General features: G+C 41.2%; 1 protein-coding gene across 3 annotated transcripts in view; it reads left to right on the plus strand.

Annotated features, from left to right (window-relative positions):
• Positions 1-24,715, plus strand: part of LOC117667472 (SPNS lysolipid transporter 2, sphingosine-1-phosphate) — a 153,920-nt gene that overhangs the window by 85,175 nt on the left and 44,030 nt on the right. For all 3 annotated transcript variants that reach the window (XM_034420845.3, XM_087889297.1, XM_060693177.2), the window contains exon 4: positions 16,737-16,888. In XM_034420845.3, the coding sequence (XP_034276736.2) occupies positions 16,737-16,888 (152 nt within the window). The remainder of the gene's footprint in view (positions 1-16,736; positions 16,889-24,715) is intronic.

A 24,715-nucleotide genomic window follows, 5' to 3' on the forward strand; every position in this document is an offset into this window, starting at 1 on the left:
TGGGCTAGTCAGTCTCTCTCTCTCTCTCTCTCTCTCTCTCTCTCTCTCTCTCTCTCTCTCTCTCTCTCTCTCTCTCTCTCTCTCTCTCTCTCTCCCCCTCCCTCCCTCCCTCCCCCTCCCTCTCTCTTCCTTTTTTATACAAAGCTATTTTCAAGTGAGTTGGATCTGTGGTGTAAATAAAGGAGGAACTAAACCTAGGCGGGCATGGCTTTGAAGTTGTCCTGTACTTCTGGAAGGACAGATAGCTAGTCTTGGTTGAGATGTACAGATAGCTCTTGATTTTAAATCTATACCCACCTATCTCTAGTTGCTCAACCAAGACTGGCTACTTGTCCTTCCAGATTATGCCCTCATCTCTCTCTCTCTCTCTCTCCCCCCTCCCTCCCTCCCTGCCCCTCTCCCTCCCTCCCTCTCTCTCTCTCTCTCTCTCTCTCTCTCTCTCTGTCAAAATGCTAAGAAATAACACTATTTTGCTAGGCCTTATTTTACACTCATTGAAAATTCACTGTGTAAAGACAACCGTTGAGTTTGGTCAACCATAATTGAGATGTCTTGGGTCTCTTGCTTTTTTAAGAACTTTGGTCTTCTTGTAAACTAAGAGATATTTCCTAAGTTTGTTAGGGCTTTTCTTGAGCATTTCTCTCTGGTGTTTTTTCTGCATAGTAATGACAGTCACTTCCTGAACCTCAGAAAAAGACAGTGTGATCTCCATTCTCCGTTCTCCAAGGAGCAAAGCAGTTGTCCTCAACCCTGACATTTCTCGGGTCTCAAAATACTGGGGTGGGGGGAGGGGGGTTGGAAGAAGCCATGGTTTGTCATTTCTAGAAATTAAATTGGTATGAAATAGATGTAGCTTTGTAGTGCAGATGTGACATTTGGTGGCAAGAGTCTGTCTAAAGGCATGCCAGAATTTTGTCCATGGAATAATTAGATGAGTGTTGATAGCTTATTTTCTGCATTATAAAGTGTCTGGCACTTTAGAAATGTAATGAAAAATATGCATAGTATAGAGGAAATGAACAAAAACGTTTTGACCTCCAATAACAGTGGAATTTGGGTTACCTATTGAAATAGTTGGCTAGTAGATTCAGGGTTGAGAAAGCAGAGAATTACTTGATGTAAGGGTTCATTAATATACAAAATTCACGGCAGAGAAGATTATTAGAGTATGGACAAATTTATAGAAAAAGAGAAGTGGATTTAGGAAAAGTACTTAACAGAATAACAGAGTTGGAAAGGACGTTGGTAGTCTTCTAGTCCAACCTTCTTCTCAGGCAAGAAACCCTAAATGAAACAAACAAAATGTTAAAAAGTTATTTATGTAGTTACTATATATATATATATATATACTATAGGAGCTATTGGTGGCACAGTTGTTAGAGTGCAGTACTGCAGGCTACTTCTGCTGACTGTCAGCTGCCTGCAATTTGGCAATTCAAATCTCACCAGGCTCAAGGTTGACTCAGCCTTCCATCCTTCCGAGGTCGGTAAAATGAGGACCCGGATTGTTGGGGGCAATATGCTGACTCTGTAAAACCACTTAGAGATGGCTGGAAAGCACTGTGAAGCGGTATATAAGTCTAAACACATAAACACAGCTGTAAATTGCATCAAAAAAGACTTAAATTTATTACAGTATAACATGAGCATTTTTCTGGTGCAGATTTCTGCCATGGAGCTTTCAAATTAGAATAGGATCTTCAGCAAAGAGCAAAAAATTTCAAATGATGATTATAATGCAATTTTGGTGTCCTTTATCTGCAATTTATTTTAAAGAAACTAGTTACAATATTAGTAATATAATGGGCTTCTTGCCCAATTCTGCCTTCAGTTAGGGACCAAATGATGGCCAAAATGAACAGCTAAAATCTTCTGTTGTTTGTTAATTTATGGAAGAACAATAATAGCAGGGATAATCCATACATCCCTTTTAAGACTGAAATGGGAATTGCTTTGTTCTCATTATTACTCATTCTTTTGTTTGTTTGTTCATTTGTATACCTTGCACGCTCCTATCCTGCAAGACAAACTGTGGTGATTAAAAATAGAATTATTAAATAATAATGAGAATCAGAAAATAGCACAAAATACTATTGAATGTAAAAATTGTGGTGTACCAAAGCAATAAATAATGAATAAAAAATAAAATAAAATATAAATAAAAAGGGAGTTATAAATATAAAATAAGCTTGCATCAATAATTAAAATCTGGCAATAAAATAGGGTACTAGGAAAGAAAAGCTAGAGTAAAAAACAATATGTTTTAAGGTTTTTCTTAAAGCATAAGAAGGAAAAGGCTGTTTGGACTGACTGGGGATAGAATTCCAGAGTATTGGAGCTGCATCAATTCATTCTTGTGAATTTATGGGCTATTAAGGATCACAGCTTAATAATTAATAGGGCTGTGAAGAATGCACAATGTGAAAAAGTGAAGAGCAGAGCTTGTCTACACGGAAATGCTAGGCAGAAAACTTCCTTCATACATCAGCAGCTGTTTTTTGGGGGTGGGTTAAGCAAAGCCATTCAGACAAGGAAATGAAACCATTCATGGTAGACAGTGATGTTCAAAACATAACAAGTTGTTTTCCTCTTGTCTTTGAGGAAATGTCAGGGCTGATTCAAATGTATAAAGCCACAGGGAGGATTTTTTCGGATGAAAAATTATTGGCTGCTTTCTTTAAATTGTATCACGTCAACCAGTATTTGATCGGACCAAAAGGAAAACTAGAGAATTTTCCAAAAGGAACAAATAGCACTACAGACAGGCCATATTAATTGATGGACCAGTGTTCCGATTTCAGTATACACCAGATACCTGTCTCTATCTCACAGATCAATGCTTCTCAATCTTGGCAATTTGGGAATTCTGGAACTTGAAGTCCAAACATCATCAAGTTGTAAATCATAGCGGAACTGGGAGGATTTTTTTTTTAAAAAAAGAGATTTACAATCCCACATATTTAAAGTGTCTTAATTCCACTAAGTGTGCAGACTGCATGTTCTTAAACATTTTGTCACAGCCAGACGATTGTAGAAACTTGCTAAACATGTTTCCATTATGAAATATTTGTGGATTCTTTTTCCAGTTGCAAATGGTTAATGCAACCTTTTCATGTTCGGAGCACCCTTCTTTTTTCCTTAATTTAGCATTTGTTTTTCAATCCACTGATGATGTTCATTCAGAAAGAAACAAGAAATAGGCATGGGGGCCTCAAAATAGAAATGAAAGATAGGAGCTGTAGGGACCTGGAGCTATGGCACTTAGGCAAAAACCAGTTATTTTGGTAATATTTTCTGCCAGAGATGTTCTTTCTGCTTTATGAACAACACTTGGTCTTATATACATGCATAATTATCATTAAATCATAAATATTCAGTGACCTCAAGTATTGTGATCAAGGATACCAGCTGCTTAAAATGACCAGATCCAGTGGTGGGTTGCTACTGGTTCGCCCCAGATCGGGCGAACCGGTAGCAGCGGTGGCAGCAGAGGGAGGCTCCGCCCATCCGCCTGGATGTCTCTGCGCATGCGCAGAAGTGTCGCGCAGGTGCGCGAGCAGTAGCAGCCGAAATTGAAACCCACTACTGACCAGATCCCAAGCAAGTATACAGTAATCAATGAGCACATCTCTTCATGTTTTTTCCATTCTAGCCAGTAAAAACCAGAAGGCAGCCCCCTCCAGTCTACCAGTGCTAAAGAATTCATGTTCCACCCAGCATCTTTCATTTTTATAACGCAAAATGCCTGACAGTAGAAAACACCTCAAGCTGTTAATATGCAAGCAATGAATGGCAAATTGCCATTGTTTTTTATTGTTGTTGTTTCAGCCCTTCTGTGAAACACAATCTTTATTTCTGGTCTTCTTTCCAGATTTCTTGAGGGTGGGAGGAGTGAACTGTTTTGACAAGTAGTAAAGGTTTTTCTATACAGTGCATTATGAGAACAGGGTTTCTTGGAGCTTTCCAAAATAAATTTAGTTATAGCATTGATGTCCTTGACTTCTTGTAATCTCATGCAGACAGTTGGGAGTATAAGTAAAAGCGGAAACAAAATGTGGCATGTACTTTCCCAGGATATTTTGTTCTATTCTTCTTTGCTTTATCTTTCTTCTTCCCACACCATCAAAAATTTATAGTGACTGAATATGCTCAATTCACATTGGGCTAATTGGGACACTTGTAAAGGACTCTTGTAAAGATGAGGTTACCTCTAGTTGGGTATTGAAATGTCTGCAAGCAAACAGTCAACCTCAAAGAGCACCAAGGACTCCACAGTTCAATCCTGAGCTATCTAAATTCCTGACTATTGGAACATATTATAGATCTGTGATGGCGAACCTATGGCACGCGTGCCACAGGTGGCACGCGGAGCCATATCTGTGGGCATGCACGTGTTGCCTTAGCTGAGCTCCAGTGCGCATCCGCGCACCGACCAGCTGATTTTTGGGCCTTCCAGTCCCACCGGAAGTCGGGAAACGGGCTGTTTCTGGTCTCCGGGGAGGTGGGAAAGGCCGTTTTCGCCCTCCCCAGGCTCCAAGAAAGCCTCTGGAGCCTGGGGAGGGCAAAAAACAGGCCTACTGGCACACTGCTAACCTTTTTGGTGCTGCGTGCCAAAAGCAGGGGGAGGTCATGCGCGTGTGTGGGGGGCATTGAATTATGGGTGTGGGCACGCGCGCAACCCCTCATGCACTCCCCCCGCTTTTGGTACGCAACAGCAAAAAGATTAGCTATCACTGTTATAGATGTTGCATTTCCTTGAATATGGGTGTGGCTGTTCTGTCTACCTAAGGAACCAGGGGTGAAATGCTCCCGGTTTGGACCGGTTCGGATGAACTGGTAGCGATGGTGGCCTGTGGTTCCGAGAACCAGTAGCAATGGTGGTGCGAGGCCCCGCCCACCCGCCCAGTCGTCGTTACTTCCTGGTTTTAACCAGGAAGTAACCTGTTTTTTACCCTCTGCGCATGTGCAGAGGGTCTGTGCTCGCATGTGATGCGCTCGTGCTTATGAGCAAAGTGAGCACGTGTGCGGGGCGTGTGCACTTCCGAACCAGTTGGGAAGGTAAGTAGATTTCACCCCTGTAAGAAACTATAATCAGAATGACCTCATTTTTAAAATATAACGGTCTTCCGCTGTCTGGTGACCCCAGAGGTATCAATCTACAGTTCCCATCATCTCTAACTAACATCGCCTAAACATCTGGACTAATTTTTTGAAGCTTGGTCAATATTGGAGTAGTCCCTAAAGTTTCTTGGCAAGGTTTTTCAGAAGTGGTTAGCCATTGTACCTTTCCTAGGACTCAGAGAGAGGGACTGGCCCAGGGGTGAAATGCTCCCGGTTCGGACTGATTCAGACGAACCGGTAGTGATGCGGCCTGTGGTTCCGAGAACCGGTAGCGATGGCGGTGCGAGGCTCCACCCACCCGCCCAGTCAGCATTACTTCCTGGTTTTAACCAGGAAGTAATCTCTTTTTTACCCTCTGTGCATGCGCAGAAGGGTTTGCGATTGTGCAGAGGGTCTGCGCTTGCATATGATGTGCTCATGCTTGCAAGCGAAGCGAGTGCGCGGGGCACGTGCACTTCTGAACCGGTTGGGATGGTAAGTAGATTTCACCCCTGGACTGGCCCAAGATCATCCACCTGGTTTCATACCTAACGCAAGACTAGAATTCACAGTCCCCCACTTTCTAACCTGGTGCACTACACCACACTGACTCCCTATCTAGAAGAATACAATTTCTGTCTATGTGAGTGGGAGGAGGAATCACCTTGCTGTTTAATTTACCTGTCTGTTTGCCTAGTAGCCAGTCAGGTGCTTTCAGAAAACTCAGATGCCCGGTATAAAGATAATTGCTTTCTTTCCTTGTGTGCCCCAGGCATGTGGTTATTAGATGGATATGAACATGGATACGAACAGGCGAGTTTCTAGTAGATAATTTTAGTTTCCTTTATTGCCAAAAGGGCCAATAAAGTGGCATTTCATTGCTCTCATCAGGACATTTATTTCTAGGAGAAAAAATGCATGCAGGAATGGTTTCATTCCAGTTGGTAGGCTAAGTTACTGGAATTAACATGGGAGCCAATTCTCATGCTCCAAGCTTTTTTTGTTAATGAGAGACGTTTATGCTATGTTCTGTTGTTATCAAAAATGCTAAGGCAGTTTACAATACAATAAGTACATTATTTATAAATAAATCCAACCTGGAAGGAGAGGGAACCGTACTTCCAAGCTGCCACATTGTCCTTTTATAACTAACCCAGAGACACAAATCAGTACTGATTGTGTTCCCAAAGTGAGTGATATGACCTTATGCTATTTGGTTGGCGTTTCATATTACTTTATTTTGGATTATTTTGATCCGTCCTTTGCTGTTTTCAAGGTGGCTTGTAAATCAACAGAATAAATAGACATCCGGTTTTTTTAAAAGTGAAACAGCAGTTTGTTATAACACAGCAAGAAAAAAAAAAAGCAAAATTCATTATGTAGCAGAAATGCAAACAGCCTCAACGAGAGAATCGTAATGACCTGACACTGGTTCTAACTGGCTGCCAAAAAGCTAAATGTAACAGCCTCCAGTAAGTTTAATTGACACCTGACTTAGGCAGTTCTAAGTCAATTAATCATAGGATTCTTAATTGATTCTATATCTGAATGAACTTTCTCGTAAGCACATTCCTGAATATATGATGAATATATGAATATATGATAAAATATTCCTAAAGAGATTTTCCTTTCTCTTTCACATGAGAATATATTCTAAGGCAACATTTGTCACCCGCGGGTTTGTGTTAAAAACACAAGGTGTGAGATTTAAACATCTTCTTCCATATTTATCGCAGGACCTTTTTTAAAAATCAAGCAGTTATCTATTTATCGCATTTATATCCCACCACAATTGAAAGAATTTTGGTGATCTCCAAAATATTTTTTTTTAAAATTGAAGCATCAGCAGTATCATTCAGCTTAAAAAAAATTAAATCTGCATCATGAAATCATAACCCAGTAAATCAACTGCAACCATTACAAAAAGGTAGAAAAAAAACAATAAACCTCCCTCCCAGAATGAAAGAATAGAAGATGAAGTAAACATGAATTTAAGTGGAACACTTTCCAAAATATCTTCCTTTTTTTATATCTATCTTCAGAGAAGAGCTTAGTTTTTAATATCAATTCATCAGGGAGGCAGCTAGTCTGATCTCCCTTAGGAGACTTTTCCAAAGTACCAACATTGCCACTGCAAAGCAGCATATTCTAGATTTTCTGCCTTCATCTCCTAGAAATGCAGAATTCCACTTTAATTATATGTAGACATAGTATAAAAATGCTAGAGAATTCTGGAAACCGGCACTCAGACAAATCAGTCATCAACAGGCACATAGAGATAAGCAACATCTACACACCATTCAAAAGAGACAGTCAAAAAACCAAAACATCTCCTCACCAGCAATCAAGTCCAGATCAGCAGAGACTAACACCAAGATTAGCACTAGACCAGGTGTGTCAAACTCTATTTCATTGAGGGCTGCATCAGGGGTGCCGGATGGGCATGGCCGGGGTGGGCGTGGCCAGCTCGACGTCACTCATCCCCCCAGCCCTATTCAGGCCACCACAGGTGTCCCCCAGCATGAGTGACATTGAGTTGGCCATGCCATGGCCCAGGGCTTCGGGACCCAGGTTCTAGATGAGGGGTATCAAATTCAAGGCCCGCAGGTCAGATCCTCCCCACGGGGTGCTTAGAATTGACCTGTGGGGCCACCATGCAAACAGTGAAGGACCAGCCCACAGTGCCAGTAAAAACGGACCTCGGGAGGACTAGACCAACAATCAAGGAAATACCAACTCAAACAAGCTAACAGTAAACAGCAGCCTAATCAATGAACCACCAAGAATTCTCCCACCAACACTGACAGGGCAAGCCACTAGAACGGGTCTGCAACCTTAAATACTCAAAGCACCATTTAGACCCATTTCCCACAGAAAAGAAAACACCGGGAGCCACAAAACCTGGGTGGGCGTGGCCAACTCGATGTCACTCACTTCTACCAGTCACATGACCCACTAGCCACGCCTACCCAGCCGGTCATTAGGGCAGAGAACCAGTTGTTAAAAAACACCGGGAACCACAAAATCCTTTTGACATCTCTCTCTCCCTCTCCCCCCCCCTCTCCCTCTCTCTCTGTATCTCTCTGTCTCTGCCCTGGCTGCTTCTCCATCCCCCACCATCGCCCTTACCTTCTCAGGCCAGGCAAGGAGTGACTGGGAGGGAAGGGCGAGGGGTGGGGCCAGCCAGTGGTGGGATCACCTGACAGGGAGCCATAGCAGATGGGCCCAAAGAGCCGCATGCGGCTCCAGAGCCGCAGGTTGCTGACCCCTGCACTAGAATATAAACAGAGAGCAAACCCCACTCTTTTCTACCACTGAAAATGTTACCTAGTTTGGCAATAAATGTCTGTAAGAAAACAACACTAAGAGCTGGAGAAGGGTTATGAGAGACCACCAGAAGCTCAAAGACAACCAAGGGTCCCAGAAACATGTTATATATTGTTGATTGCATTGGAGAGTTGACCAATTGTGGCTGGCTAAAATCAGAGTTTTGTCATTTGGAGATAGGGTTGCCAGGTCTGCTTCCAAAAAATAGCGGACAAGCGGGGGGGGGTGTTAAGTAGTAAAAATTTTTTAAAAAAATTAAAATTAAATTATATATTTTCTTACAAATAATTTACAGTAGGCCGTTGTATTTGTTCTGTTGGTTTCGTTGTTGGTAATCCATGCAAAAGTAGCTTCCCAGTCTTTGGTGTATTTGCACACTCCTCTCTTTCGTTTTAAAGAATTTGAAATCTCGCCGCTGTCACTCTCATCACTCGACGCCATTTTAGGTCAGTCGACACAAGCTACAATACATTTTAAAAATTGAACTGTACATAATTTTATAATATATTTTTATTTTAATCTCATCATTAATTTTTTCGGAGAATCGAGTTCAATGGATATTCGATCTTTGTCTCATTCTAACTTATGAAAAAAAAAGACAAAACGCAATTCTCCTATCCTTATTTTCTTAGACTGTACAGCTTTAGATTACGTACCATTTCATCATAAAGCTTTTGAATAAAAAAAATGTCCACTATTTTGTCCAAAAAAATAGTGAACCTAATGTGAAAAAAGCGGACTGTCTGCTCAAATAGTGGACACCTGGCAACTCTATTTGGAGATAACCACACATTTTGATATCATGGCCACTTGTGGACAAACAAAAGACTGTAATTTTTTCATAGAGCCTGGAACTACTTTAAAATACCAGTGTAGATTTGATGGCCTGCCTGATTCCAGAGTCTGTGCTTCTTTCTTTCTTTCTTTGAAAATCATTTTGACTGCCCATCATACAGCATCTGCATAGCTGTCTGTGAAAGCAGAGGGCTCTGTCTAAACAGGCAAGTTGTCAAATACTATTCTTCCTTCACTTGTATACGAGGGGAGGGTACAGATCTGAGATGGGGGAAGAAACAAGCTGAAACTCAGCCAGATATCTTACCAGTTCATTCATTGCTCATGACCCTTGCCCAGGTGTTAATGCTAGTTCCTGAAATTTCAGTGGAAGGGGGTATAGTTGTAGCAACAGCTGCGGCTGCTATTGTCAACAAAGTTCATTAGCGGTTTCTTTAAAAAAAAAACACATCTCGCTTGTGACATACAAGCATTTTGATATCCTTCATTATTTCATTTGTAGCATTTGAATTCCATTTCATTTTGGCGAACTCGATATTTAAAAAACATGCTATTAAACCTTTTTAATCAAGCTATTCTCCAAAGCACCTGAAGGCAGGACAAGAAGCAATGGATGGAAACTAATCAAGGAGAGAATCAACCTAGAAATAAGAAGAAATTTCCTAATTGAACAATTGATCAGTGGAACTGCTTGCCTTCAGAAATTGTGGGTGGAAGCTGGATGTTTTTAAAAAGAGATTGAACAACCATTTCTCTGGTTTTGTTTTGATTTGCTCCCATATAAATTGGTTTTGCAAAGTATTATTTATGCTGAAAGGAAGCAATGGAAATATGCAATGGATATATGGCAACGTATTGGTTATGAATTTGCCTCTTATTGCCGATACATAACTTACGTTGTCCCAGTTAGGGGTTTTCATCAATACTAGCAGACTAAGTCCTTTAATCGGAGATCTCAAGGAATGAAACTGAAGCATTCCTTGGTACTACATGTAGAGCTCTGCCACTGAGCTAAAGCCTCACATGAGCATTTGAAACTGAGTCAAACAACTGGATTGTCAACTGCTACAAGTTTTTCTCTCATTTTTAAAAAATTCTCTGAAGAGGATGCTATGCCTTAAAATCCTTCCTTGCAATAAGTTGGAGGCACACATAAAACACACAATATTCCTTTTTCTTTTTTCTTAGCTTAATCAGGCTATGGTTTATAATTTAGTGTCATTATGATTTGTTCAACAAATTATGGTAAAACAAATAGGCTAACGTGTGTTGTGAATCCTATACTATAGAATCATGTCATTATGTTTTATCTGCCTGCTTGCCTACTGTACCTTCCTATCTACTGTACTTAAGTGTCTGTCTGTCTATATTAATCAAAACCCAAAGGAAGCTCTGGGTTAGCAAACAAAAATCAGTAAGAGCAATAAATTTAAAAAATGTATAAGATCAAAAAAATTTATTCATAAATATCACAAAAGCAAAAATAAAAATCATAGTGGAGGAAGGATAAAAATAGCCACCTCAAACCCTGTTAGCATTGGAAATTAAATACTACTGCGTTTTTGAAAAGTGCTATCCGTTCTTTACTGTGATTAGAATCTTTTATGTTCTAAGACAATCATCTCAGTAATGAACAGCATCAATCATCTCTAGTCCTTATTTTGCCATTTGAATTTATTAATTTGGGACCTACTTCCTGAAGGAACAGATTCCAAATTTGCTCCTTCATTTGTAAGATCTCTCTTCTGATGCTTGAGAATTGCTGTCCTATTTCCACACCGTTACTGTTTTTTCTTCTGGGACAGACTTCTTACCATTTTTATCACTGTACACTGTGCATATTTGAACTTTTCAGTTTATTTTTTAAAATAGCCCACAACTTTGCAGAAAAAGATCTCTACTAAATCATGATGGCATTGCAGTTCTGAATGCATAAATTTAAGATCCAGCAGGGCCATTTGTACTGGTTAGCAATTCTAATGAAAAGGATAATCTTTTCCAGTTCTGTTCCTTGTCACCTTCTTAACAAAAGATTCTGGGAATCTGGTTTTCTTCATGCGCATATCATATACTCTGTTCCATTTGTGTTCTTATGGTATCACTCCTTGGAATGCTTTGCTCCCAAAGGTGAAAAGCATCAAAAGAAACACTATAGTTATTTTTGGGATCAAATGCACGAAATCCAGACATTTTACGCACTCACATATCCACACACATTTTTGAAGCCTCAATCACATCATATGGGTCTTTCTAATGCTTCATGACCCAGGATTTAAGGATCATGTGCCTTTTTGAGACAATAAGGCTATTGCCTTTGGGCTTTAGACATACTTCACCAGATTATCATTTTGTCAGTAGCCACAAATCTTTTGGGAAGCAAGAATGCAATTCTCATCTTGTGAGCTACTTTGGGAGCAGAGCAAAAGGAGCAAGACAAGAACTTGTTAAGACATTATTAAAGTATGGATTACTTGCTTACTTGAGTTATATCACACCAGTATATGAACAGTCAGAACTGTGTCGTTAGCATAAATCCAATAATGGATATGTATTTAAGTGGAAAAGCATTTAACTGAATGAGATGCAAAGTGAGAGAACAGTCTCATCATTGGCATCCTTCAGTCTCAAAAGGCTCTGGAAAGAGGTCCTAAAACAGCATCTAGTGTGACTAAAAAGGCCAAATCAGTATTAGCTAGATTATCCCATTGAAAGAGAGAATTCTTAGGTGCTTAAAATGACTTCCATCACACCCTCCAAAACTGTGGCTGTTATTTTGCCTTGTTGTGTTCTCTTTTCATTCCTAGACACAGACCCTCTGTTTTGGTAGCTGCTTTGGTCCAGTTGGTTTAAGAGAAGGAGAGATAACTGGTTTTGCTGGATTTGTGATTGAAATAATTGAAGATGTTGCCATCAGTATGATGCTGTCAAAGCCCTAGGACACTCATTGGCCTTCAGTATGTGGTTGTCAGAGAGCCAGAATGAATTAAGGTCAAGCTCTTGAGTCATTCTCTAAATTAGAGAAATATCAAGAGCCACTTGTTCCTATCTCCTTACCACATATTCTGTAGGTTTCTACTGAAAAACATATCCTGGTCTTTGCTAAGAGCAGCTGCTGTATGGCATACATAAAATTATTCAGTACATACTCAAGTTTGGATTACATTTCAGGATTAAAAAAAAAAGTTTGAAAAGAGCATAGAAAATGAAAGGGCAGGAAAGGCATCCATAAAGTCAACCATAGTCATTATCTTATTTTCCAAAGAATGTAACCTCCCATACTCTTAATGTTGAAAACATAAGGCAGCAGGGTTTGTTTAATTGGGCAATCTCAGCATATTCTAAATGTTTCATTATTGCAACAAAATTGTAGAACGAGATGCAAAGAAGAAGTGAGAAGAACACTCAGGAGGGAGAAGAATATATTGGAATATTGTGGAGCAGGGCATGGATAACCAATTGATTCAGTTAAAGGAAGCATCATGGTGCTCCGTGATGTTCTCTGAACTTGGTTGTTTTCTTACATTTAATTATCAAACTAGGTAACATCATCTGTGGTGAGCATCTTCTTGTACATCAGCAAGTTGATTTGATCTATGGCTTTCATTATTCCCAAGCACTTTGTTGAGTTAGCAGAAGCAGGAGTTCCTTACATTCCTTACAATGAGATCTCAGCAATGGGTATTATTGGTTGATTTCCTCACCCCCTTCCTCCATCCAAGTAAACAGCTGGATAACAATATTTAGAAAAAGCTGAATCAATATGCAAGGCTCGCTTCTGAAGTTTTTGGAAAGTAGTGAATAGAATAGAATAGAATAGAATAGAATAGAATAGAATAGAATAGAATAGAATAGAATAGAATAGAATAGAATAGAATAGAATTAGTTGGAAGGGATCTTGGAGGACTTCTAGTCCAACCCTCTGCTCAGGCAAGAAACCCTATACCATTTCAGACAAATGGTTGTCCAGTCTCTTCTTAAAAACTTCCAGGAATAGCTTGACTCCTTCTTCTTTGTGGCAACCTCTGACATATTGGAACCCTGCTATCATGTCACTGCCTAGTCCTTCTTTTCATTCAACTAGACATACCCAATTCCAGCAACCGGTTTTTATATATTTTAGCCTTCAGTCCCCTAATCATCTTTGTTGCTCTTCTCTGTACTCCTTCTAGAGTCTCAACATCTTATCACGATGGTCTGTCTCAAGATGCTGCAAGCAACCATTCTATTCTATTCTATTCTATTCTAGTCTAGTCTAGTCTAGTCTAGTCTAGTCTAGTCTAGTCTAGTCTAGTCTAGTCCATTCCATTCCATTCCACTCCACTCCACTCCACTCCACTCCACCCCACCCTACCCTACCCTACCCTACCCTACCCTATCATACCCTATTATCATTAATCAATTCTGTTATTCTGTTATTAAGAACTCTGTCCAAAAATACCTATGGATTGCTTATATAAACAATGTGTACATTATGGCATAAATGCAATGATATCTCAAGGAAGCTTCTGTTTTTAAAAACAGAAAGAAATAACGTACTTGTTTAACTGGTTGGAATATGTTTATCCTGCTAGCCTCTAAAAGACTAACAAACATCATTGAAAATTAAAAAATACGGTGAAACTTCAGTTTTATAGCTCTTGAGACAATGGACTCTGCATGCAATTGACCAAATCCTACCATGATTTATGGCATTTGCATAGTGATGCAGTTATGTCAATAATATCACCATGCCAATGGTACAAATGATATAATTTGCAGTATTTGTATCACAGCAATGCCATATTCTTCCATTTGCTGGACTTTAGAGAATATCACATCTCCCCACCCACCCCCTGGTTGGTTTGTTAAAATAAAGGTTCACTGTCATTAAATAGCAAAAAAAATTTCTTGTAATTAAAAAACGGTTACCTCATTTCATCTTAGTGCCATCTTAGGTCTCCATGGTTAACACCTAGGAGATGGAATTCTGAGCTATATTATCATTAACTTGGAGAAGTTAATGTAACAATATATTAGATATATTAACCCCTCTATAAGAAAGACCTTTCTGATGGTGAGATCTTTACAACAATGGAACAGTCTGCCTATTGAGGTTAAGGTTCTCCTATGGATAGTTTAATATGTTTTCCAGCACAACAGAGAGGGTTGAATCAGACAATAGCAATAGCAATAGCACTTAGACTTATATACCGCTTCATAGTGCTTTTACAGCCCTCTCTAAGCAGTTTACAGAGTCAGCCTCTTGCCCCCAACAATCTGGTCCTCATTTTACCCACCTCAAAAGGATGGAAGGCTGAGTCAACCTTGAGCCGGTGAGATTTGAACTGCCGAACTGCAGCTAGTAGTCAGCTGAAGTAGCCTAGAGTACTGCACTCTAAACACTGGGCCACCTCGGCTCTTTGGTCCTTGGGAGTCTCTTCCAAGTCTACATTTCTATGATTTTACATCCTATCCTTTATGCATTTGCTTTCTCTCTGTGTGTGTATCTTCCATCAACTTGTTTAATCACCTTTAAAGCTGCTTAAATTGATGGCTACTCCTGCATTTTGTAGCAGTGAGTGCCATAGATTAATTATACATCATTCTGAATCTCCTGTCATTCAGCTTCAGTGGGGGATTTCTGAATTATCCTATTTAATGGGAAGGAAAAATCCTTACATTGATTGTCCTTTCCATTTTAATTTTGCTAACATCTCTCTCTCTTCTGAACAAAGTTATCTTTAGGTGTATGTATCTCTATGCATGTACACATACTTCTTCATTTGTGGGGACAAGATGTACAAAATTAAAAATTCACCACCCTCTTTCTTCTTGTTGCCTGATTAACTCACGTTCCACATTTTTCTTGAACATCACCATTTATTTTAAAATGAGTCTTGGCTCCCCTAGGCATCAGCAAATCTGCTTGATATTCTAGAGTGGTTTAGCATTGGGTAATGAACAGTCATTAAATGGCCCTGAGTCACAAGTTTGCTTTCTGCTTTTAGGGTTCAGCCTACGCACATCTGTCTACTGTATGACAAGGACAGCTGGAGACGTTTAATTAGACCTATAATTATAGGGCATGTGGTAACATTGATGCTCTCAAAAGGGGATATCAAGGTGGGGCTGCTGACTCTTGGAGAAGGAAAGGTGAAGGCTTATTTGTCCATGGTGCTTAACCAAGGTGCTGGACAGCGAATTTTACCTGCTTTGGGACAAGTGCAAAGGTGGGTTTCAGCAGGTTCTGACCAGTTCTGGAGAACCGGTAGCGGAAATTTTGAGTAGTTCAGAGAACCGGTAAATACCACCTCTGACTGGCCCTGTGCCCATCTATTCTCTGCCTCCTAAATCAGCTGATCAGGAAGAAATGGGGATTTTGCAGTAACCTTCCCCTGGAGTGGGGTGGGAATGGAGATTTTACAGTATCCTTCCCCTGGAGTGGGGTGGGAATGGAGATTTTACAGTATCCTTCCCCTGCCATGCCTACCAAGCCACACCCACCAAACCATGCCACACCCACAGAACCGGTAGTAAAACAATTTTGAAATCCACCACTGGACATGTGGTAGAATCTTGGTAGCTTTTAGTGCGGGGGGAGAAGCAATCTTGACTTGGGATGCTCAAAAAGCAGAAAATAGGGTCTCTGAGTGACTATATAACTGGGCTCACACATTATGCTAACTCCAAATTTCTTTTAATTGTGGTTTCTTGGACAAGCCATAGTGGACAAGTTGACACAAAAGCTAAGCCATAAAACAGGATTTTGCAAGCCAAGTAAGCCTGGTTCACACACACACACATCATATCAAACTGAAACCAGACAGGATATATTGTGTCTTGGACATCGTGTGAGCTTGGCTTGTGTTAATTACATATTTTTTTCTTCCATCTCCCTTTTAATTTTCACTTGTAACCTGAGTTTTCAATACTGCTGAGATAGCTGGTGTCCTTTATAATATCAGTCGTCCCAAAGGTGCTTTTTTCAAGAGGCAACTTGGACTTTCTGGTTTTTCTTTGAAGACGTTTCGATTCTCATCATCGACATCAGTGTTTCTCAACCTTGGCCACTTGAAGATGTATGGACTTCAACTCCCAGAATTCCCCAGCCAGCATTTGCATTCACTGGCTGGGGAATTCTAGGACTTGAAGTTGAGAAACACTGATGGCCCCAAACCTCATACGATCTCTCAACCCACCCTGTTATCTTGTAAAGTCCCTCTTCCTTGTTTGAAATTATTGAGATAAGCCAGGGATTTGGTGGGTGCCATTAAATGCCTCTAAGCATAACGATGCATGAAACCACCGCACTAAGAATATTACTCCCTAGAGATGCATCATAGTTTTCATGTTAATCAATTCCTCCATCGAACTTCCTGGATCATTATCTCGTGTGTGTATGTGTGTGTGTGTGTGTGTGTGTGTGTGTAAGTAACCAAGGCACAAAGATTGCACAGAGTTTTGATAGCTGTGGAAATTGTATTAACAATGAAAATACTGATTCATTTTTTTCCCCTCCTGACTTTCCCCTGCAGTACTTTTGGCTGTTCGTCCTCTCCCGAGGTTTGGTTGGTATCGGCGAAGCTAGTTACTCTACCATCGCTCCAACTATTATCGGAGATCTCTTCACCAAAAACACTCGGACACTTATGCTGTCGGTCTTTTATTTTGCAATCCCTCTGGGCAGGTATTTACTTGTTTATTTATTTATTTATTTATTTATTGGTTCGATTTATATGCCGCCCTTCTCCGGAGACTCAGGGTGGCTTACAATGCGTTAAGCAATAGCCTTCATACTTTTGTATATACCTGCTTAGTAGGGCTTTCGGGCCCCCCTAAGCGGTGTTCTTTTTTATACAAAGTCAGCTTATTGCCCACACAATCCGGGTCCTCATTTTACCTACCTCGAAAGGATGGAAGGCTGAGTCAACCTTGAGCCTGGTGAGATTTGAACTTGCAGTAATTGCAGGCAGCTGGTGCTACTTAACAGCACTTTAGTCTGCTGCGCCACTAAGACTCTAAATACATATCCTTGCTAGATTTCATATTCTTGTCTGGGCTAATTGATTTCTTTTTCAAGATGTAAACCTTTCATCTTCAATGCACAGTCTCCCAAGTTCTCTAGATTCCTTTAGATTAGCCCTGTTAGTCTGCAGCAGGAAAATTGAGGTACGTTCCTGGCATTGCTTTAAGATTCAGAAAATTCAGTTAATCAGTTAATCAGAAGCAGGGAATATTACATCTTTGAAAAGGCTATTAATGGCCAGTTGGCTGGCTGAAAATATTAAAGGGGACTCCACATAGAGCGATTTTGCTATAGATGTTGTTTGTGATGCTAGCCATCCTTGAAAATTTTGTATCTGGAGCCATTTTATGGAGCAATGAAGCCCTAAATTGGTATGGTAATACCAAAATAATTTGATGTAATAAAACAGCAGGTAGTTTGAACCACAATTGCAAAAGACATATAACCCAAAATACATAATATTTCTGTAAATTTTCATAGGATATTCTTCTTCCCTGCAACCTTATTTATTTTTTTAAAAAAACTGAGTGTTTTTAACTTGGAGTTTTTGTTATGTTTTGCTGTTCCAATTTCTTCTTATATTGTTGCATAAGGTTTATTTGTTAGTTTGCTATTGGTCACCTCGAGCCCCTGGAATGATAGGATGGATGCACATTTTATATATGTAGATAGAACATTAATGAATTTATAATCTACTTTTTAGCAGATTTTATACCTGTTGTTCTATGCGTAATGGAATTATGTCACTTAGTTACTTGATAATTTTCGTTAACCTTAGTTCAATAAATAAGGATCTAAGATGGTTCAATAAATAAACTACCTGAGACATTTGAAGAAAAACTATCTGAGAGAATTCAATAAATAAAAAATCTTTATGCTTTGGCTAAAAACACTAATTGGGTTCCTATTTCTAAGTGGGGGGCCCTCTTTGTCATTAATCCTATAGCTACTTCTCATTTGCTTGTTATTTTCTGAAAGGCTCAAAGGGAAATAAAAGAGGATGGATATGAAATGTAGTGGTTACTCAAATTTTCTTTGGTCATCTTAAATTTTACTTATTTGGAGGATGCAGATGACTTATAATCACAAGACATAGGATGTGCCAGATTATTTGTGTTAATAACAAATAGCATTTAGACTTATATACCGCTTCACAGTGCTTTTATAGCCCTCTCTAAGCGGTTTACAGCCTATTGCCCCCAACACTCTGGGTCCTCATTTTATCTACCTCGGAAGGATGGAAGGCTGAGTCAACTTTGAGCCTGGTGAGATTTGAACTGCCAAATTGCAGGCAGCTGGCAGTCAGCAGAAGTAGCCTGCAGTACTGCACTCTAACTACTGCACCACCGCGGCTCAAAAATTGTATTTTTTTTCCCCTGCTTTTCCTCTAGCAATGCCAGGCAGCATTTATTGAGCTTTCTTTCTTTCCTTTTCATCCCTGTAAGTAAATGTGGCTGAAGAAAGGGAAGAATTGGCTTAAACTCATCCAGTGATTTGACCTGGGTCTCCCTAGCCTCAGTTCAAAAACCACTAGGGAAGATCCTGGGATCATCAGCCCACTGTTCCATTTTCTATGTATACCTGACAGCAGTGAACTTCTGAATAAACTTGTTGAAATGGCAGTTTGAAGACCAAGAGGGATCTTCAGTGATTTAATTTGTACATGTTTTGCTTGGTTTCTGAGGTAATCTGAAGTTGAACAATAAAAGGGACCGATCAACTTGACTGGATTTCCACAACATATTAATGCACAGAAAACTCTTCTCGGGGTCAAAGCTCACCACATTTTGTCTGTTGTGCAAATGCAGCAGCTATGGCTTTTCTAATCTGGTTAAATAAATCATGGTGATGTCGCCAGATACACTATTGTACCGCTTGCATTAGAAATACACCATGATTAAGTAGATAATGTGTAGGGTCAGTGGACCATACAAGCACTCTGAATTTAAGTGGGGGATAAACAGCATTTAAAATTGCCATGTATATGAGTTAAAATGCACTCAGCCAGGTGTATCATACAAACACCTGATTTTTATCCAGTGGGATATTTCTCCAGTCCTCAAAAGAGATTGATTGATTGATTGATTTGACTTATACAGCTGCCCATCTTAAATACCATAACCCTGAATGGCTCTCAGAAAAAAAATGAAAACAAAAAAACTGTAACAAAAATGCCCAACACTTACACATTCTAACCTATCCAAATTCACGTCTACTGGGCTTCTACTGTACTTTACTCCAACTCTCAAATAACTCCCTGGAGAAAGTGGAAAGAAACTTTGCACTCCCCAAAAAGGAACTTCTGATGCAATTAGTTTGATCATATATTTCTGGATCCCCAGGTACTTATTTGATCCAGTTAACGGCTGATCAGGTTAAACATGTTGTGTATGCAGGACCGGTAAGTCATTGGTAACCTGTGTTGGAACTTCACATAATTGGTTGTGGGCTGAACTACAAACAGTGGAGTCCTTGATGCTTTCTCATCCTGGTTGTTTGCTTGCAGATGTTTCATTACCCAGCTAGATAAAATCATCTGTATGAGAGAATATGAGATTTTTCTCCCAGTTTATATGCAGTAGCTTGCTCTGCCAGTGTTGATGAGGGTGTGGTGAATTTCCTTAATTAGGGTATTGTTTTCTGTTTGTTTGTTGATTTGATTGATTATCCGATGAACTATAAACTCCAAATCACACCCTTTTCTGCCTCTCTCTATACAGGCACACAGCATAAACAGTAGGATAGCACTTCATGTTCAGCACTGTTGTTATACTCATTGGTTGAGCCCAGATGTTCCCTTGGTGTTTACTGCCTCAAGGGTGAATTTGTCATATTTAATACTGCATCAGATGAGTCAATGTGCAGATAGGCGGCTGTTCATCGCCAGATGCTGGGGATTTTTTTAATTATGTGCCATCAAATTAGTAGCAACTCTTAGAATCCACATAATGTAGATAAATCTTCTGCAATTCTGCAGTTTCCAACAATGCAATTTGTGTCCAAATTTTGATAATGTCTGATAGCGATTTATTTTATTTTATTTTATTTATTTTATTAGTCATATTTGTATGCCGCCCATTCTCCGAGGACTTTGGGCGGCTTACACCAAAGACAATATACTAAATAGCATATTGCCCCCGACAATCTGGGTCTTCATTTTACCCACCTTGGAAGGATGGACGGCTGAGTCAACCTTGAGCTGGTGAGATTTGATCCGCTGATCTGCTGAACTAGCAGTCAGCTGAAGTAGCTGCAGTACTGCACTCTAACCACTGCGCCACCTATAAAAAGCTATAGTTCAAATACCTGGAGAGAAAAGGATTGTTTTGGTAACTCAACCATTCATGCTACTGGATTGGGACATAAGAAATTTATTTTCATCCAAATATGTTAATTTGCACAACAAAAATTCTAGGTCTAAACCGGATTGGTTGCTTGCACCAATTGGTTGCTGTCTGAATAGAGGGCTGTTTCGTTTTGTTAACCCAGATATAGTGATTAAGCAATGCTGTGTTTACTCAGCCCTAGTATTGTATGGTATTTACCATACAATGTAATTTATTATTTTTCTAGATGTAGTTTACAATTTGTACCGTGTTAAATTGGAAGTCTGCCTATATGGTAATTGTAGCTTTCTTATAATCCATTTTTATGCTGTTTTGGATACACCCTCATTGCAGTAAGTGACAGAAGCTTGAATAATACCCACAGGATCGCTCACTGAGAAGCAGGTGTTGTGAGTTTGGTAAAAAAAAAAAAATGCCATTCCACAACATCTCAAGTCTGCCTGAATAGAAAAACCTTTATGCTGCCCTACATATAACTATCCCTTGCAATGTTCCCATTTGAAAGAAGGAGAAAATGAAGGGCTGAGTATGACGTGATATGACAGCAGTCTTCTACTATTTGAGGGGCTGACACAGAGAAGATGGGGGGGTCAACCTTTTCTCCAAAGTACCTGAGGGCAGGACAAGAAATAACAAGTGGAAGATCATTAAAGAGAGGCCCAACCTAGAACTAAGAAGAAATTTCCTGACAGTGGGAACAAATAACCACCGCGTGGGTGGTTATGGGCGCAACTCGTGCCCACGTGACACCCCTCCTGCGCGAGCTGCACTGGCTCCCAGTGGTCTTCCGGGTGCAATTCAAGGTGTTGGTTACCATCTTTAAAGCGTTCCATGGCATTGGACCTGGATACCTTTGAGACCGTCTTCTGCCACCAGTAGCCTCCCACCGGTCAGTCCGCTCCCACAGAGAGGGTCTCCTCAGGGTGCCATCGGCCAAATTATGTCAGCTGGCGACGCCCAGGGGGAGAGCCTTCTCTGTGGGAGCCCCTGCCCTTTGGAATGAACTGCCCCCAGAAATGCATAAGATCTCCGATCTCCGTGTATTTCGCTGTGCCCTCAAAACCTTGTTGTTCTGCCAGGCCGGGCTATCAATGTAAAGATTTTAATTGGTTTTAAATATGGAATTTTAAATTTGGGGGTTTTATAATTGAGCCAATTATTTAATAATTTTAATTATTTTTAAATTTTGTCTGTCTTTGTGCTTTTAATCAGGCTGTACACCGCCCTGAGTCCTTCGGGAGAAGGGCGGTATAGAAATAAAATTAATAAATAAATAATAAATAAATAATCAGTGGAACGGCTTGCCTCCATAATGGTATAAGGCCTCCTGTTTGAGCAGTGGGTTGGACTAGAAGACCTCCAAGGTGCCTTCCAACCCTATGATTCTATGTTCTATGTCCCTTTCCATGGGACCAAAGAGAGAGTCGGAGCTCAAATGGAATGGAATGGAACTGGAAGGGACCTTGGAGGTCTTCTAGTCCAGCCCCCTGCTCAAGCAGAAGAACCTATACCCGTGATAGCGAACCTATGGCACGCTTGCCCGAGGTGGCATGCAGAGCCATCTTTCCGGACACAAGAGCTGTTGCCCAACTCACCTGCAGCTACGCATGCACGCGTGCCCCAGCTGGTGTTCGGGTCTCTGGTGCGCATGTGTGCAATTACAGCTGGTCTTCGGAGCTCTCCTGTGCATGTGTGCGCATTTGTGCATGTGCATGTGAGTACCTGCGCACAGCACTTGCATGCACAGATGGCATTCATGTGCATGCATTGCACGCATGAAAATCGTGCACATGCACAGTTGGTATAATTGCGCGTGCAGCATACGGAGGGGGAACCGCGCAAAAGCCGCGCACATGCACAGATGGTGTAACTGCATGCGCAGCGCATGGGGAGCCACGCAAAATCTGCGCGCATGCACCAATGGTGCAGTTGCGCGCACAGCGCCCGGGGGGCACATGAAAGCTGTGCGCATGTGCAGATAGTGTGGTTGCGTGCGCAGCGCCCGGGGGAGGAGCCACGCATAACCGAAGCGCGTACCTGTTTGGCACTCGGTGAGTAAAAGATTCGCCACCACTACCCTATACCATTTCAGATAAAACATTTCAGTTGTGACAAGCCTTTTTTTTAAAAAAAGAAAATCAGCTGGGCTATTCTGCTGGCTGACGGCTGCCCTTGGTGTGTGTTTTTTCCATTTAGGCTCTCTTATCAGTCGGGCACATTCTTCTCACTTGTGGACAAGAGGAAGTCTCCATCTTCACAATGCCTGACCCCAAGTTTGGCAAGGTTGGAGACAGGGTGGGCACGTGAGGCTCGCCACCAAATTCCAAACAGTAAGGCTGTTTCCTGTGGAGAAACTTAGCCCTGTGTGTTTATTTCCATTGGGGAAAAGCTTTCCCGTAATGAGCCGGGTGACAAATGTCTACAAGAGGATGTATTTCTGCTTTTGCATAGCGTACCAGTTGGGAGACAAAGGCTTGAAAGCATTCCATTTGCTCTTCAGGAATGAGTATCTATCTATCTGCCTGTTTATCTCCTCTTGGTAAGGCCAGCTATTTTTCCTGAAGGTTTCAAGGAAGCTTGGCTGAGTTCTGGCTATTAACATTTCTTTCCTGTGGCATTTTTGAATAGCAGTCATTCCTGTTCCTGCAGCCTTGTAAAGAAGCCTGCAGATTTAGAAGCCCCCCCAAAAAACATATTTTGCTCAGGGGTGAAATCTAAAATTCGTTACTACCGGTTCTGTGGGCGTGGCTTGGTGGTGGTGGGGGTAATGTCACTGGGTGGGCGTGGCCATTTTTTTTTTTTTACTTTTAAAACCATTTTTTACATGTAAAACTATGTAAAAAAAATGCTTTCAAAAGGCTCTGACCATCCCAGCTGAGTTGCCTGATCGGCAGGCAACTTAGCTGGGATCGTCAGAGCTTGGATTGTCAGAGCCATTTAAAAGAAAAAACTTTTTTTCTTTTAAATGGCTCTGACGATCCCAGCTGAGTTGCCTGATTGGCAGGCAACTCAGCTGGGATCGTCAGAGCTTGGCTCGTCAGAGCCATTTAAAAGGAAAAAAAAGGCTCTGATGATCACGCAGCTCAGCTGTGCATGGGGGGCGGGGGCAGGGATTTTTGCTACCGGTTCTCCGAACTGCCCACCACCATCGCTACCTACTCACCCGAGCCGGTCCGAACTGGTAGCATTTCACCCCTGATTTTGCTATGATGAGGTGGGCTGGCTGCAGAACCATGGAAAGTTCAGCCCTTTCTCCAGAAGGGGAATACTTGCCTTCAGAAGTTGTGGGTGCTCCGACACTGAAGGTTTTTAAGAAGAGACTGGGCAGCCATTTGTCTGAAATGGTACAGGGTCTCTTGCTTGAGAAGGAGGTTGGACTAGAAGACCTCTAAGGTCCCTTCCAACTCTGTTATTCTGTTAAGGCTCCTGTACAGGTAGTCCTCGACTTACACCCATTTTTAGTAGCCATTCAGAGTTACAGCAGCACTGAAAAAGGTGATTTACAACCTGGGTTGGGCTTCAAAAATTTTAGCAAGGGGTTCTCTGCCTGGTTGCTGGGTGGGTGTGGCCTAGTCCGCCTCCTGCACCATGGTGGGGGGAAGCATTTTTGCCCTCCCCGGGCTCAGGAGGCTTACCCCAAGCCTCTGGGAGAGTGAAAACAGTCTCCCCAGGCTCTGGAGGCCTTCTGGAGACTTCTAGTAGGCCCGTTTTTCACCCCCTCCAAACCTCTGCATGCACCCTGCACTTACCTGCATCCAAAATGGGCCACGTGGGGACTTCTGGGAGGGGAAGGGTGGTCGGGGCCAACCAGGAGTAGGATTTGGGGGTTCTCCGAACTGCACAGAATCTTAGCTAGAGGTTCTCCCGAACCCCTGCGAACCCCCCTGCTTATAACTAGTCCTCACATTTATGATTGTCACAGCATCCCCATAGTCAAAATTCAGGCACTTGGCAACCAACATGTATTTATGACAATTGCAGTATCCCAGGGTCATGTGATCACCATTGGTGAGCTTCCCAGCCAGCTTCTGCCAGGCAAAGTCAGAGATGGGAAGCAGATTGGCTTAACAACTGCATGATTTCCTTGACAAATGTGGCAAAAAAAAAAATTAGTTATAAAATTGGGCACGACTCACTTAGC

Source organism: Pantherophis guttatus, chromosome 1 (assembly GCF_059756535.1).
Source record: "Pantherophis guttatus breed Tessera chromosome 1, ASM5975653v1, whole genome shotgun sequence".
NCBI classification, from domain to species: domain Eukaryota; kingdom Metazoa; phylum Chordata; class Lepidosauria; order Squamata; family Colubridae; genus Pantherophis; species Pantherophis guttatus.